Source organism: Ovis canadensis, chromosome 20 (genome assembly GCF_042477335.2).
Source record: "Ovis canadensis isolate MfBH-ARS-UI-01 breed Bighorn chromosome 20, ARS-UI_OviCan_v2, whole genome shotgun sequence".
Taxonomy (NCBI): domain Eukaryota; kingdom Metazoa; phylum Chordata; class Mammalia; order Artiodactyla; family Bovidae; genus Ovis; species Ovis canadensis.
Genome location: NC_091264.1, coordinates 33,716,988 through 33,733,247, shown reverse-complemented (window position 1 = coordinate 33,733,247; position 16,260 = coordinate 33,716,988). Strand labels below are relative to the sequence as shown.

Here is a 16,260-nt window from a genome sequence, read left to right as displayed (position 1 = left end):
AGCCAGGACTGTGTTTCTAACAGTGCTTCAAGAGTGGTGCTTAGAAGACAGTTGTCATCCATGGCACGAATCTTCATAAACCAAGGATGTACACGTCTCAATTGTCCTTAATGACTCTTAATAACCGCAAGAGACAGTGCCCGTGAATTTACCTAAAACACTTCTGAGAACACTGCTGTTTGAGACTTTCACAATGTACTCTGGATATTAAAATGCACTGATGCTTCTCCACAATTCATAGAAACACCTCACATAGGAACAAAAGAAGGTGAAATATAAAATTCACCATCCAATGTTCACATCAGAACTGCCTTTCTATAAAGACTTCATTTTAAAAAGAGTTGGGTCTGAGAGAAAGGAAACCAATATGAAAGTCTGACTGAAGTCTTCTAAAATCAAATCCTAAGAATCAAGATGTACTTTAACAACTAAAACAAAAGACAAGGCGGTTCCTCCCACTTCTTATTGCCCCTTCAGAAGGAACGTGAACCTAATGGTTCCAGAAACTATCACCCAACTGGGTCATTTGCTCTCGTCCCTATAAACAGTGATACATTTCTGAAGTCAAATGTTTACATGAGTATTCATGATTTCCTCCCTTAAATTTAAAAAAAAAAATCCAAATCCCATTGTTTACTACTCTCCATAAGTGATAAAAAGTGCAGCTCTTACTTAGGGAGCTAGCACTCGTTAGACAACTCATTGTAGCATCCTTAGCTTCATCTAGGGACTAGTTCTGCATTATGTCCTCAAGTCATATATTTTCTGAGATACACATAGGACCTGTCATTGAAAGACAATTCTAACCTAGCCCGAGGGGCTGTCAGAAATAGTGGGGAAAGTTAAGACTATAAGCACAGATTGTATCCAGAATTGACAAAGTACCATGCTCTGCACACTACAGGTGTTTAGAAGTGCTTGTAAATTAAAAGCAACTCGCTTGACATCAAAAGTGAGGAAGCACACCAAGAAAACTTAAAGACCGAAGTCACTTTCCATACTTGGCTTAAAATATAACAGAGAAAAAGTGAAAAGACAATTTAAAAATGTAAGCCACTCTGCACTGAATGCAAGTTTCACGGATGCTCTACTCGTATTCCAAAGCACTTCGAAAAGCTGTGGTCCTCGGATAACCCATGATGCCAGAGTAAGTAGCCATGTTACTGCTTTATAAATCGAAAACAGTTTTTCTAATTCCTGAGAGTGTATCTTTCTACCCATGAAAAAAATGTAGCATTTGAGGAACTTGCTGGTTTTTCATTTTTTAATGCTACCGAAAATAGAAAATGTAAATAGCTGGGCAGCGAATACAATGGCAGCATCTTGTTGACCCAGACTTTAAAACTTGAGAGAAATAAAGAAGTGTGAAAATCAAAGAGGAAGCTGGAAAGGGACTGTTAGAAGCAGGTCAGGTACACAGGCAGGTTAAAGGATTTCCTGCCACTGAAGAACTGACCCATTTTTTCTTTTCAAAGGGTAGTATCTCATCAATATTCTCTGTCCTTTTTCCCCTCTTCATTTCAGCTTGATATTACTGTGTCCTTTCATATAATATTAATGTCCTGATTTAAAAATCTATTATTAGTGATACATCAATTTTTCTTTCTCTCTCCACTCGCTCCCCCCACCCCCAATCTAAGTCTCGAAGACAAGTCTGGACCAATTTCTCCATCCTGCCTCTGGCAGCAGACTGTGGCATTTCAGATCCTCCACCAAGTCCCGGCTGCTTCAAAGGAAAAATCCTACTTTCTTCAGTTAAGATCATAAGAAATATAGGGGGAGGGGGTCAGCTCTGTTTGGACATAATTACACTTCATCAAAAGAAGCTTTCTTCATCTTCCATGCGTGAAAAGTCTGCAAGCAGTTAAGTCTGTCTTTTTTTTTTTTTAATATAAAAATTGCTATTTGGGAAACCAGCCAAAACTCAGAAAGCCAATATAGTAAAACAGTGCACACCCTTTGTTTCCCTTTGAAGTTTCTTAAATAAATATGTTGAGGGTTTACAAAGTACACTATCACTTTGCCATAGTTTCTACTCAAACTGATCAGAGAAAAGTTATGCAGCATCTATATCATACAAAAGCAAGATAAATGAAAAATCTAGTTTGTATCTGTAAAATGATGTATAGCGCCTGGTCTTTTAAACACTAAAATTCAACAAAGTAATGTTACATTAGAAGAAAGATGCCTTCAGAAGATAGATATAGGTTCAGAAGATACATCATGTTCAAATTTCTCTTCTTACAAGAAAAAAAGAAATTTGAATTGTACAGTAGGCCTGCACAGTAACCAAGGGGAAAAATGAATAAACACGCATACATACTTTACACCTAATCAGTCAAGAGTGAGACTAGGATGTATCTTTTTTTCCCTTTTAATGAAAGTGAACTAAACCTGATGCAAAGATAACCCCTTGAGTTTTGATTCTACCAGAGGCTCTCATTTTATTTCAAATCTTCAGTGACAGTATCTCATTAGCATGCATCATTTTTTTTTTAAGTTAAAAAGTACAACTTCTTGGCACTGTTCCTAGAAAGTAAACTAAAACTACTCACCGGAAACAGTCTTGCATGAATTTCCCTTATCAAGTTTTTACAATGGTAATAATTTGACATCTGATCCAAACTAAAGGGCAATTATTGGACATGGTTTAAAAATTGATGCTTCTCATTTCCTAACACAAACCTGGGTTAAAGTCATTCCACAGGTCTTTATAATTTATTTATAATTCATTTCACTCCAGTCCTAAAGTGGTCTATTTTCCCTCTTCTCATCAAAATACTTAAAATGGAAATGTCAGATTCAATCAATCAGTAAATGAACATAAAACTTCCAATGAATGATGATTAAAAGTCTTGCCATAGAATAAGTAAATAAAAGCCAAAATACTGGTTTTCTTTGAGACTTTTAAAAAAATATATTAACTGCATTTATGAAACAGCTACAAAAACCCTAAAAGGGATTATTTTCTCTTTTATGATCTTTTTAAAGATTCCTAATATCTGAATGGGGGGTATGGATGGTGGAAACTCTTAAATAATGTGGAAATATTTAGAGTCCCAATCATTCATCTGTCTAGGCAATTCCACATAGTCATTCTAACATAAGTAATACATTATTCACTTATTCAAATGAAAAGCCTTCTATAAAAGCCTATGATTTTTAAATAAGTTCCTATAGGAGTAAATTAAATCCTACAGAGGTAACATATGTGACAAGTGAAGAGCATTATGCTAGCTGTCCTTGCTACAACTTAGAGCAAAATTGATATTACCAGGAAATTGATCCAATGCACTCCCTTTTCTTTGCCCTTTGCCACTGAATGTACTCAGTTATTTGGCTCCTCATAACTCAGAACTTGAACCTCCAACTGTTCTTCCTTCCACCTCATATGCTCACACCCAGTGAAATTAGGAACTGGTCCTTCTGAAAACATTGTTTGAATTTTCAATATCATAAAACAAATGAAAAAGGCCTGAGTACTCACTAAAACACTCAACCTCATCTGGACGTATTTAAAGAAAACTTTCAGTAATTCTATTCAGTAGAAGGTGCTGATTTGTATACAGACTTAGCCTACATTTCATCAGAGGATCCTAAAGTGTTTATTCCATTATCCATATGAAAAATCAGAGACCTACCTCTTCCACTCCGGCCGACAAATCTCAGATCGTTGAACCTTGCTACTTGGTTTTTCATAACAGCAGAGGCATTTCGGAGCTCAGCAGAATAATTTTCATCGTTACCCGCCATGACAGTAACCACAGTCCCATCTGGTACCTCTCCGAGGGCTACCACCTACATAAAACAGGAAAGATAGCAGCAATAATGGCATCTCAGAAAAGCTGAAGGACTGAGAATATAGTCTCATCGTAAAGGATGCATTGTATCAGGACTTAGTGCTCTAGTCCAGGAATGGCAGACAGGAACGAGGCATCTGCATACGGGTTCGGATGCCACTTCAAACAGACCAGCGTTTCAGGGCCCACCCATTTCAAAGGCATGCAAAAGTTTCCTTCATTTGTTGTTGGACTCTTCACAGAATACATGTACATTTTTATTAAATCCCCATGTTAAGTTGTCCATAGGAATTATACCACAGAAGGAAAGCTGATGCCCCACGTGCAGACTGCATCGTACATATTAAGGCACTGCCTGTCTGCAGTGTGGAGCTCCCCGAGGTGTGGTCTCAGCCAGATCATAGCCCCCACCCAAAAAAAGGAAGTGTGGTCAGCTCCATGGGATAAGATATTTAGGGGAAACCTTACAGTTCTTGACTACAGGGAAGTCTAAATGTGGTATGGTATCCAGAACTACATTTCATCAACTTACTCTGAGCTGGATATTCAGCGTTCAATCACACTGCAAATCATGACAGAATGCCCACTCTGCAGTGGGATCCATTGGAATATACAAACCTATCATGAGCTTAAAGTCTAGGTACAGGAATAAAGACATGTAACAGGCTGAAAATGATCACTGACACATGAGTGGTACAGACAGAAAGTGCACCTTTAGCCAAACTTCTGTCTCATCCCATCTGCCATCTTGGAATGACACACTTGCCTCCTTAATCTTCAGCAGTTAGCCTGCAGCAGACTAACTCAGAAAAGTCAAGATCCAGAATAATCAGTCTTTGAGGCTAATAAACATTTTTCACTGCTGCCAGGGAACACATTTTTAACCAGGGTCAGCTAACTTGCAAATAGGTGCCTCTGATTAACATGGAGCCCAGAAGGGACTGTCGGTGCAGAGTCTTTGCTGTCATACATAAAACACACTATTTTTAAACCTATTACCAAGGGCCTGCCTCTTAATAATATCCTTTCTCACAGCTAACTTCCAGGATCCTATAATATTCAGATGATTTCCATCTCTTGCTCATTCGGCTTCCAGATGCCCTTGCAGTGAGTAAGCCAAGGCTCCAACTACAGTAACCCCTTCACCCTCCAATGACAATACCCACGTGTGCTTGCCTGTCTGGCAAATATTACCCTCATCCTTCCATTCTCCCCTCTTTTGTCAAGATGTCCATAAAGCAAACCAAAGCATTTAATTCCACGCTCCCAATACAATTCGTACATAACTCTCATTAAAACAGATTTCTTACAGCATGATGAAACAGACATGATCACTATACTTTAGAACTGCCTTTCCCCCACCAAGGAAGCCTGTGCCAACACCCCTCCGCTCTGCCCTTGGCTCCAGCCAGGGAAACAACCCAACAAACAAAAAGAAAAGAAAAAAAAAGTCAATATTTTTTTCACCTTTACTGTTCTTTTAGGGTTTCTCAGTTCTATGCCTCCTTTAAAGTGAAGTCACTCAGTCGTGCCTGACTCTTTGCAACCCCATGGACTGTAGCATACCAGGCTCTTCCATCCATGGGATTTTCCAGGCAAGAGTACTAGAGTGGGTTGCCATTCCTTCTCCAGAGGATCTTCCTGACTCAGGTCTTGAACCCAGGTCTCCCACATTGTAGGCAGATGCATTACCAACTGAGCCACCAAAGAAATCCATGCCTCCTTTAATACTCTGCTATTCGGTTTAAAATCTTAAAGCTGTCCTCAAATTATAGAACCCACTTCTATAGCATCCCATTGTACTCAAATAATCCTCATTTCAATGTACATATAAGAATGACCATCATACTCCCTTTGATACGCTAGCCCAAAGCTAAGAGACTCTCTCTAGGGGCCCAGATTATATGAGACTAGAAATTACAAGAGGCAGGGGCCTTTATCTGCCTTGTTCACCACTCTGTTCTCAGCTCCCAAAACAGTGCCTGGCACAGACTAAGTGTTTGATAAATATTTTTGAAATGAATAAATGAAAGAGCTCCATAAAGAGCATCACGTCCCACCGCCAACAGTCCGTGAGAGAACCAGTTAAAGTTTGAGTCAGCACTCCCAGCTAGAGGCAATATGCCCTTGCTCCAAACTAGTTTTCTGACAACTTTTTCCGTCCCAGAGGAGAGGGAATCATGCCCACTGTCCTTTACCCGGAATATACGGTTACTCTATTCAATCTGAGAAGTCTCCCAGGTCAAGGGTAAATCCCATGAGAGCATGACTTCCTTCCTGCATACTTGATCTAGTGCCTCAAGCGGCTACTGAACACAGGTAACGCAGTACCCCTGACGGGGGCAAGGCACTCATCAACTTTTCAAATTCACAAGGCCAAAAATGTGCACATCTGAAAAATACTGAAATAACTGACTGTGTTTGCCAGTATTCATTTGAATGCTTGACATTTTTTACACTCAGCATATTGTGTTTTAACACCTGCTGTGTGGCTTTCTATGTCAAAGTAAATATGGAACCAGTAAGTGTATTAAGGAAGGCAGAAAAGTTGGACTCTTTAGAAGAGAATTAATGCACCAAAAATCAAGAGACCCTCCTCTTTACCCCCACCTTTATTACCCCTCTGCCATGATCGCAAGTAACTTCATCTCCTGAAACTACAGTTTTCCAACATAAACTGGAGATAATTTTTTTAAGTCTGTAAAATGTAGAAGATATACCATAAGTATAGAGTATAATTATAATGATGTGCTTTTAGTAAGATGAGCAGGCTAACTTCTGTTCTAAGTCGGCTGTGTGCTAAACACAGGCTTTTCCTTATAAGCATCCTTAAAGGGTTCAATTCAATATGTAATTCTTTACTTCATGTCCTGAGATGTTTTTTGGTGTTGTTGAGAGATATAGGACTGCTGATGGGTTTGACTCCAGGCTGGTGAAATTTCCAGAAAAAAAGTGAAGAAATCTGCCCCAATATAAAGATTTTTTAGAGCTCTGGGACATTATTATTTTACTGCATATTTTTAATATAATGGATTTTTTTTAGTTAGAAGAAAAGGAAAATTGATTCAATATGGGAAAATATGAAAGAAAAGATCCCTAAGAGTGAAATACATAAGTCCACTTTTCTTTGCTTAAGCAGTATAATAATAGCCATATTAAATAATGGTATGTTTTATGTATCACATTTAATAACAAAACAAATAGGTCATCACAAATTGTGTGAGTCTTCTATGAGGCTTACAACTTGGCCTGGAAAAAAAAATGCTAACTAACAAGATATAGTGATAACTTTTCCTGTTTTGGCTGAATTCTATTTTAGTAGCTAAATCTATTTGTTTTCTTTTTTTTTTTTTTCTGCTATTCACTCTACCACATCAGATTGACTAATGTTTTTCTGAGGAAAAAAAGGGAGATACAGAGAATATATTTGATTTTATATCAATCAGAAGTGTAATCATATGTTTGAGGGTTAAAAAAAAAAAAAAGAAGTAGATCTCTGAAGCTAAAAAGTTTCCCTTGGAGATTCTCAACTGTGTTTATCTAAAAGAAAACCAAAAGAATCAAGAAATTTTTACACATTTCATCTGCACCAAACCCAAGCAATACAAAACATTTTAAGGGGTAGAAAGCACTCAAAAATCACCTTTTAACTAGTTAGTTTAGCACTCAAAATTTTGTTTCCACATCACCCAATTCAAAAGTTCTGTTCTGCAAAGAATAATTTGTGATGAAACTTTAACAGTTACTTTCCTAGGTGCTTTTCAAATATAAAATCTACCAATTCAAGAAACTTCATGGGGAAGAGGGAAGTAATTTTGTGTCCTGACATTTCAGAACAGAGAAAGAAGTTCCTTTATTTAGCGCACCTCACGATAACAAGCATTTAAATCACATGATACAGAGCTTGTGAAAAATAAAGTAAAGGGATATTTAACTCTAAAAATGCTATTGAAAATTTTTATGAGGGTTCCTCTGACTACATCTGTGAGCTACTCTGAAAGAGGAGCAATGGAGAATTAACTCAGGCCCTTAAAATTGTTTTTGTGGTCTTATTATATGGAAATTTAAATTGCTTATGACATTTCCATAGATAGAAGTCAAGTCTTCGCTAATCAATTACTCTTCAAGACCAATATCACTTGGGCACATTGTACTTGCAGCAAAATTGAAATATAATTATTTTTCAAGATAGAATCTGACCAAATCTATCTTTGGAATAAAAAGAAAGGTAAGGGAGTAATTGCAAAAAGGAAAAGTTTTATTCCTATGGTAATTATGTAAAGATAACTTTAAATAAACTATCACAAAGTTTCACAAATATTAGTTACTTTTAGACTCTAACCTAGAACTTAGAAACACTTGATTGAACTGTACAGAAAAGAGTAAATGTAATATAAAATAACATTTCTTAATTTTTATACTATGTGTCAGAGAAATTTGATGGGCATTATTTCAGTTTAAGCCAGAAATTCATGAGCCATGTATCAAGCTGATTTACAGCATCTAACAATGAATATTCTGGAATTCTAAAAAGATAAAAACAGCAATCCCAAAGGGGCAAAAATAATGAATGACATTTTACCATGCCTGTTTTCAAATATAAGTTTTTTTAATTTTTTATTTATTTTCCATCTAAAACTATTTGTTTCCATTATCTTACCAGTAAGTTTTATATTTACTCAGTCCTAAAATTTTGAATTTTAAATAATTTTTCTTGCATCTAAAGGCATAACACAAAAATAAGTCTGTCTTCAAACAACTTGAGATCTATTATGATGTACATAGTTTTGCACAGCAGCTCAGAGTAGGTTTAGCAAAGTTTTAACAGGCTTAATAAGCTGTTTTCTTTGTTTAGGTATAATTACATTAAAAAGACACAAACATAAAATAAGATCGCTAATTATGTAAGGAAAATACAACTAACTACGTCAACTAGGTATTAGCTACATACTTGCTTATGAAGAGAAAAATGGCCAATGATGCCGAAAAAATTATTTTCAAATAGAAATTGCTCCATCATTTTGAAACCCTACTTGTGACAAATACTGAAAGGTATTATTAAACATGCAGAATTAACTATGAGCAATAGATCATATATCGAAAAATGCGTTTTCTTTCTTTAACACTGCCAGAAAAACATATGATCCTGGTAAATATACAGACCAGTGTTCACTAACTTAAAGCAGTGCAATAGTCTTACACTACTTTTAACTTTAAAACACACATCTGGACTTAAAATTTCTGCATAGTGTTTCAGCTTGAAGCTATTTAAAGCAACTGAGCTACGAACCCTGAACACCAAGCTTCAGGATGAAAATGCGGACAGACTCCTAACTTACAAGGGTGCTACTGGCTACAGGGCTAACACGCTCTCCCCACTATTTCTACCTGACTATTAACTAATGCAATGAATTTGCATATCGCTTTCTCATCACTGCAACTACCCAAGACAGAAAGGGCCTGGGATCCTCTAATAGTATGCCTTAACTATTTTAAGCTTTCAGTGACATACACCTGAGAGAAACGTTAAAAATATTTATTTCCATTTCCTTGACACCTGGGAGGACTGAACATTTCAAAACTGCAGAACTTTGTTAAAAATATAATGCTAATAAACAACTTGGTATAGTTTAAAGCATACACGTTGTTTCTGCACTTTTACATGTCAGTGTATTAAGTACTCTCGTATAATTCCAAAACAAGATCAGATGAACAACGCTAGTACATGACATGTCTTAATGCAATACACTACCAATATCATTTTGAAGCACTGTTTTAAGTTAACATATCAAAATACAGTCTACTGAATTCATTTCTGATCTTCTACTTTGTAGAGCTCAGTGTCACAGGCATAAAATATGGGCTCAATAAATATTATATTGATTTGAATACCAGACTTCTCAACAATTAAGTTCTACATTAAATATATTTACCTGTCTGCTATCTACCCAACAACGCTATAATTTACTTTGTACATAGCTCTGAATATGATAGCCAAATTGCTGTCACCACTTTTAAAACTGAGACTTCTTCATATTACTTCTTCTTTGCAGATGTATTTGATTATGTCGCAAGAGTCTAGAAAGTCTACCGCTCACAGGCTTTTATCTCCAAAGTAAGGTAAAAAGAGGTTGATTTTACTAACATCCAGATGAAAGCAAACAAACAAAAATATTGTCAAAATCTGGATGTTCCGAGCATCTACACATCTATTTTCAATAGAGACAAAACTTCTATACTGAGTGGATGTCAGCTGTCCACCACTATTTGAATTTTGTTAAACACAAGTTTAGGGAGGTGGGAAAACATGAAAGTCAAGATTTACATTAATTCAATTTATCTTTCAGTTAATACAAATTAAAACATTCAATTCAATATGGCCATGTGTTATCTATGGTTTTGTTTACTGGTTAAAAGTAAAATTACTCTATAATTTAAAATAAGTATGATGAATAACAGAGAAAGCAATTTATTTTCAAAATATTTTTAAAAGGGTGGTAATGAGAAAACCTAAAGATAGCCAAAACATCTGAGAACAGCTCAAACTAAATTGCATTCTATCTTTATGCCAAAAAGAGCCTTTCTAGTCAAAGTATTAATGCTCAGAATCAATTCAGCAGCATAAATGCAAGAGTATAGTTCAAGACATTTATACCTTAAAACCATGTTTAGCAAAACTAATGGAATGCAGAATATCAAACATCTAGAGCCTTAATTTTTTCATATCCTGACTTCTGGCATTTTACATATATAATATCTATTTATTTTTATTATTTGCTGTTTTCATCCAGGGCTTTTTGTTTGTGTTTTGAGGAGATTTGGGGAGGAGGGAGAGGTAGGTGGAAACAAATTTCCACTCTCACATAAGGCTAATTAGAAAATTCTGGACCCTTGGACGATGAATTGTAAAAGATATCTCTCACGTGAAAACCCACATTTCTACGATTCACCTATATTCTGAGCTTTCCATATTTCAAGGAAGGAACGCTTAACCTACAAAATGGGTGGTTTGTAAATGGGACGGTTAAAACACACACACGTTTCTTGAGCCAACTGCAAAATGAAACTTGCCTCAGAATGCAACATCCCCTTTCCATAATAATTCATTCTGATTCCTGCTCTGATAGAAGACCTAGCGAGATAACCAGCTCTAATTGACCTGGACTCCTCTTTCGTTCCACCCCACCCACACACGGAATCTGAATTGGTGCGTGGCGCAGGGGGGTGGTCAACAACAGGGAACTGCCACTGGCCCGTGGGAGTTTGGCCCCAGGGTCCACAAGGGAGGAACTGGCGGGATTCCTCCCTCCCCCCTTCACCCCACCCCAAGGCCTGGCTTACCCTGCTCTCCACAATCCCAGAACCCAAGGGACCCAGGCCCACCTTCGCGGGTTCAGAGGCTAGACTGGACCGGAAGCATCTTTCTGCGAGCCCTCTCCTCCGCGTCTGGCTCACCGCCCCCTCCATCCCAAGCGCCTAATCCCTCGAGGAGGAAGGGCCTGGGTACCTCGTCTCTCCAGCAACCCGGGGCGCTCTGCGAGGGGGCGAGGGCTGCCGGGCACGGGGGGACCCCAATTGCATCACAGAGAGACTCCGGACCCTCAACCTGCCGAGCCGCTGCCCGCGACTCCGGCTGCTGACATCCGCCCTCAAACTAACGGGCCAGGCGGACCGAGGAGGCCGCCGCAGGACGCGCGCGGGGTGCTCTCCAGCCTGGGGGGGTGGTCACTGCCTCGGCGCCCGGGTCGCGGACCCGAGCCTCCCACGACCTTTCAGAAGCGGGAGGGACCTCTGGGGTCTGAGTCCTCAAAAGAAAGAATAAGGCAAATCTCACAGCGTCACCTCAGTTTTCAAGGCGGGCGAGCCGAAGGCATTTCGCAGGTTTCCCTTCAGCCTCGCGGCGCGGCGAGCCCCCGCCCCCTCCAGCAGCCCGCGCCGCCTCGCACTCGAGGGTCTGGCTCCCGGGACTCCCGGGCTCCCCCGCCTCCGGGCGCGCGGCGACCCCGGCGGCCCCGCCTTCCTCTGCAGCGGGAATCGGCGAGGGTCTGCAGGCTGAGGACGCCCCCGTCCCGCCTTCCCATCCCTTGCTCCCCGAGTCCCTAAATTTGCCCGGACCCTCTTGGACACCCGCAACGCGGCCCACGCGCCGCCGCCAGCAACCGGCACCCGGCGCCCCGCCCCGGGCGCGAACGCCCGGCGCCGGCACCCCACTAACACTGGCCCCCGAGCCCGGGAGGGGCCGGGACAGCCACGGCGCAAGCCGGTCAGAGAGTGGGGCGCCGAGACGGGCGGAGGGCGTTTGGGAGGGAGGGGAGGAGAGGGTAGGAGCCCGCGGAATCCCGAGGCGGGGCGGCGCGGCGGCCCGCGGTCGGGTTCAGCCGGGATGCCGGGGACCGGGGCGCGGGAGTCTCAGGGGAGAACGCCGGGGATCCTCGCCCCGGAGGAGTGGGGGGCGGGGTGGAGCTCGTCCCGGCGGCGGCTCCGAGAGTGGGCACCGGGGGATTCCTGTGGGAGGGGAGAGCGGCTCAGAGGAGTGGGTCGGGACTTTGGCCGGGCGGCTCGAGGGGTGATGAACGGATAGAGGGGACACGGGCGGAGGTGGTGGCTTCGGGCACAAGTGGGAGAGGGAAGCATCTGTGCGGGACCACTAACGCGGCGAGCCCAGCTGGGGGATCCCGAGGAAAAGGGCCAGACGGGGGTCCCTCAGGTCGGAGCCACCGAGGTACGAGCCTTGGAGGCCTCCCGGGTCGGGACCCGGGCCCCAGCGGGCTCGGAGACGCCTGCGGGCAGGTCCGGCGGCGCCGAGCCGGGGGCGGGGGGGGGGCGGGGGGCAGCCGCAGTTTCTTACCTTGAAGGCCACGGGCAGGGTCTTGTTGCAGCGCCAGTGCGAGGGCAGCACGGAGCACAGGAAGTTGGGGCTGTCGGTGCGGACGAGTTCGGCCGGGTGGTCAGCGATGATCTCCACCATGGTGCGGTTGTCGTGCGGCGGCCGCAACCGGGGCACCGCGGCCGCCGCTGCCGCCGCCGCCGCCGCCGCCGCCGCCGCCGCTGCCTCCTGCTGTTGCTGCTGCTGTTGCTGCTGCTGCTGTTGCTGCTGCTGCTGTTGTTGCTGCTGCTGCGCAGCCACCACCGGGCTCACGTCGCTCATCTTGCCGGGCTGCAGGCTGCTGGAGGGGGGGCTGAAGCGCCGGCTGGTGCTCGGATCTACGGGAATACGCATCACAACAGCCACAAGTTAGCGAAGTGGCCGGGGGAGGGGGAGGAGGGTGGAAATGAGGGGCGAGGAGGAGGAAATTGGGGGGGGTGGAGGCGAGACGGGGGAAAAGGGGCTGGAGGTGATGGGGCTGAGGAGGTGAGAAATCAAGTTCGATGAAGCCGACTGCCGGGCGGAGTCTGACGGGAGCCAGCGGCGGCGTTGCGGAGCAGTCGGCTCGGCGGTTGGGGAGACCCGAGAGGCGCAGGTCTTGATGGAGCCTTTGGAACACCCGGGGTGGCAGCTGCGAACGAGCACCGGGACGTGTCTGGCCCGGGCAGGCGGGAGGCTTCAGTCTGCAGCAACTTGGAGTGGGGCCCCCTGGGGCACCGCGTCCTGGGTGCGCTGGCGCCCCCTCCCAGTTCGAGTCCGGCGGTGGAGCCCAGTGGGTTCAGCAGTCCAGCCCCGAGGCCAGGATCGCCGCGCGCTGCCCGCCACCGCCGCTCCGCGCCGCGCGCAGCTACCCGGCTGCAGGCGTCCGCGCCGCCGCCCGCCCGCCCGCGCCGCTGCCGCCGCCGCCGCCGCCGCCGCCTCCTCCGCGGCGGCCGCCGCTCCCCCCGCGCCGGCTGCGCACTCAGATTCCTCCCGCGGCGGCTGCCAGCCCGGCTCCCCGGTCCGGCTCTTTCCTTTCCCTTCTCCTCTTCTCGCCCTCTCACCGCCACCTCCTCGCATCCACTCCCTCCTGATTTTTGCAAAGCTCCCCTGACCCTCGCGCTTCGAGGTGCCAGGAGGTAAGTCGCGGGCAGCGGATCTCGGGGCAACGGATCTCGAGGCTACGAATCGCAGCCGCTGCCGCCGCCCGCCGGCCGCGAGAAGGAGCCCCCGGGACGCCGCGCGCAGCTTCGGAAGCCGAGAGAGGCGGCCCCGGGCTAGCGGGATCTCGCCGGGTCGCGTCTTCTTGCTTCTCGCCCTCTCCTCCCAGGACAAGGAACCCCCTTCTTGGTCCAGGGAGATTGAAGCTGAGATGCCAGAGAGCCGCTGGCTGATCTGACTGTCGTTATTTTTCGTTTTAACTTCAGGAGAGGAGGAAGGAAAATTCTTGAGCGTCTGTGCTGACTTCTCAGCACTCTTCACCCTTCCCCCACCCTACCCCCCCCCCACCTCTGCCGGAGCGGCTCCCTAGGGAAAAAAAAGATTTTGCAGGGTTTGGGTGTGTTTCTTTTTCTTTTTTTTTTTTTCACTTAAGTGACACAAAAATTTGGGATGGAGGGGACACTTGTCAAAATAGTTTTAGAAACGCAAGTGGGTGTTGGACACTTTTTCCTTCTATATTCAAACTAGTCGTTCCTAGAGAACAAGGATGAGTTTTTTTAAGCACTGGAAAACTGTCAGCTTGATGATTAAAATAAGTTGCAAAAACCCTCGCTGGGGGAAAACCCCAGCAGTTTTCCATGAATTTCAAACTTTTATTGTCTATTCTGCATCTAAAACTAGGTCTAAGGTCTTAATTTCTCCCCCACCACTCCCGGGGGAAAAAAAATTAAAAGTACAAAATAAAATATTCAAAATGTTTCAATGGCTATTTATTTATGTATTTATTTCCCAATGTGGGTTTAAAAAGCGACTTTGGATCCCCCAAAAAGTTGTGGTCGAGAGGATGAAGGAGCGCAGAAAAAAAGCAGCAGTTTTACCTAAAATGTGGTTTTTGGAGGCTGGGATTTCTAATGATTAGGTTTTTGTGGTTTATATAGACACGACTCTGGCTAAGGCGATCATTACGCTGATGAGAGTCAGAAGCACGTGGGTGTCTCCGACCAGCCTCAAACTCTGAGCCTTCAAAACAAATAAAACAATGTGCGGCGCCCGCAGAAGCCGGGAAATCCGCTTGAGGCTATTGCACCCCGAAGAAGGGGGCACCGGGCTGTTTCCCCTCCTCTAACTGTACTTCTAAGTTCCTGGCTGTCAATCTCCTTTAAACCTCTCAAAGCTTGAAAACGTGTCTGTAAGAATCATCCGTTGCCAACGTTTCAAAGATGCCTAACAGGGTAACTGACACTACACAGTAATAAGCGACCTTGTAAAAGAAATGAAAAGTTACAGTGCCTCCTCTTCGGAGTATTCAGGAAGATAGTTGAGTCATCACTCATTCTCAACCCCCTCCATCTTATTTAAACCAATTCACATACCCATTAATCGGCGTTTTTATTGCTCTGCGCAAACGCCTCTCTCACCCTGGTAGCGACCTGCCACGACCCTCCCTCCTGGTTTTTAAAACATCGCTTCCACGCGCCCAGCCGGCGATTGGGGGGGTCTGCGTCTTTGAAAGGGCCTGGAAGAGAGAGCGTGGGGGCTGCGGCAGAGGGGACCCGGTGCCTGTCCAGGACTCTGGAGCCTATTTCAAGAGCAAGATGAACATCAAGGGCTTCAGTTGCCTGCTCGGGGACCACTAAAGAGATGCCCTCTAAAAAGATGCTCCTTCGACTAAGGGGCTTCCAACCGTGGGAGCGGAGGCGGGGGCGGGGATGGCTAGGCTAGGCGAGCTCCCTTACGGGGGTAAGGATAGGGTTCAAGGGACACTGCTCCGTCTTTCCTCTTTGGGGCTTATTTTTACCTTCCCTTTCCCCATCGACAACTCCACGCCTCCCTCGTCCGACTTCTCCTTCCCCAGTTTTCTCTCCGCGTTCCCGCCTCTCCTTCCCAAACCCCCGCAGATTCGAGCCTAGCCGCCGCGTCCCTAAGTGACTCATTCTGCATCACCTGCTAGGACACCCCCCTGCCCAACCTACTCCTCGGGATGAGAGAACCCACTTATCACTACGGACTTGATGCGCAGCAAGGAACGGTGCTGTCTCCGGCGCGTGCGATTTTTAATTATCTTTTCGGTCACAGGGGAGAGCTCTAACCCTGGGCACCACCGCGCCGTCAGCGCGCACGAGGGTCGGGTCTTCCCCAGCCGCATGCAGCGGACCAGCAAAGGGAAGCCAGGCTTACCCTTCAAAAAGACAGAAGAGAGACCAGACTGCTTGCATTAATTTTCTACCTTATTCCCCCCACTCTTGCCTCCACTTAGTCACATGCACTGGGGCACACACGCTCACACATCCCCACGCCAACACAGAAAGACAGACACAACTCATACACAAGGCTTTTTTCTTCTTCTTCTTCTTCTTCTTTTTTTTTTTTTTTTTGCCTTTCAGCGGGACAGTTTTATTTTGGGCACGTTGTACCTCAGTCTATCAAAGATCTCTGATTTGGTTTGTTGCCTTT

The 16,260-nt window shown here is 44.6% G+C and overlaps 1 protein-coding gene across 8 annotated transcripts in view; it reads right to left on the bottom strand.

The window, feature by feature from the left end:
- RUNX2 (RUNX family transcription factor 2) overlaps positions 1-14,566 on the bottom strand; it is a 253,326-nt gene extending 238,760 nt beyond the window's left edge. For 6 of the 8 annotated variants that reach the window (XM_069562662.1, XM_069562665.1, XM_069562663.1 and 3 more), the window contains exons 1-2: positions 12,649-14,566; positions 3,642-3,798 (exon numbers count right to left, since the gene is read on the bottom strand). In XM_069562662.1, the coding sequence (XP_069418763.1) occupies positions 3,642-3,798; positions 12,649-13,020 (529 nt within the window). In that variant the 5' untranslated portion in view covers positions 13,021-14,566. Of the gene's footprint in view, positions 1-3,641; positions 3,799-11,183; positions 11,626-12,648 lie in introns of those variants that run through there. The other 2 variants (XM_069562669.1, XM_069562670.1) reach the window with 1 other exon arrangement.
- Between the last annotated feature and the right edge of the window lie 1,694 nt (positions 14,567-16,260).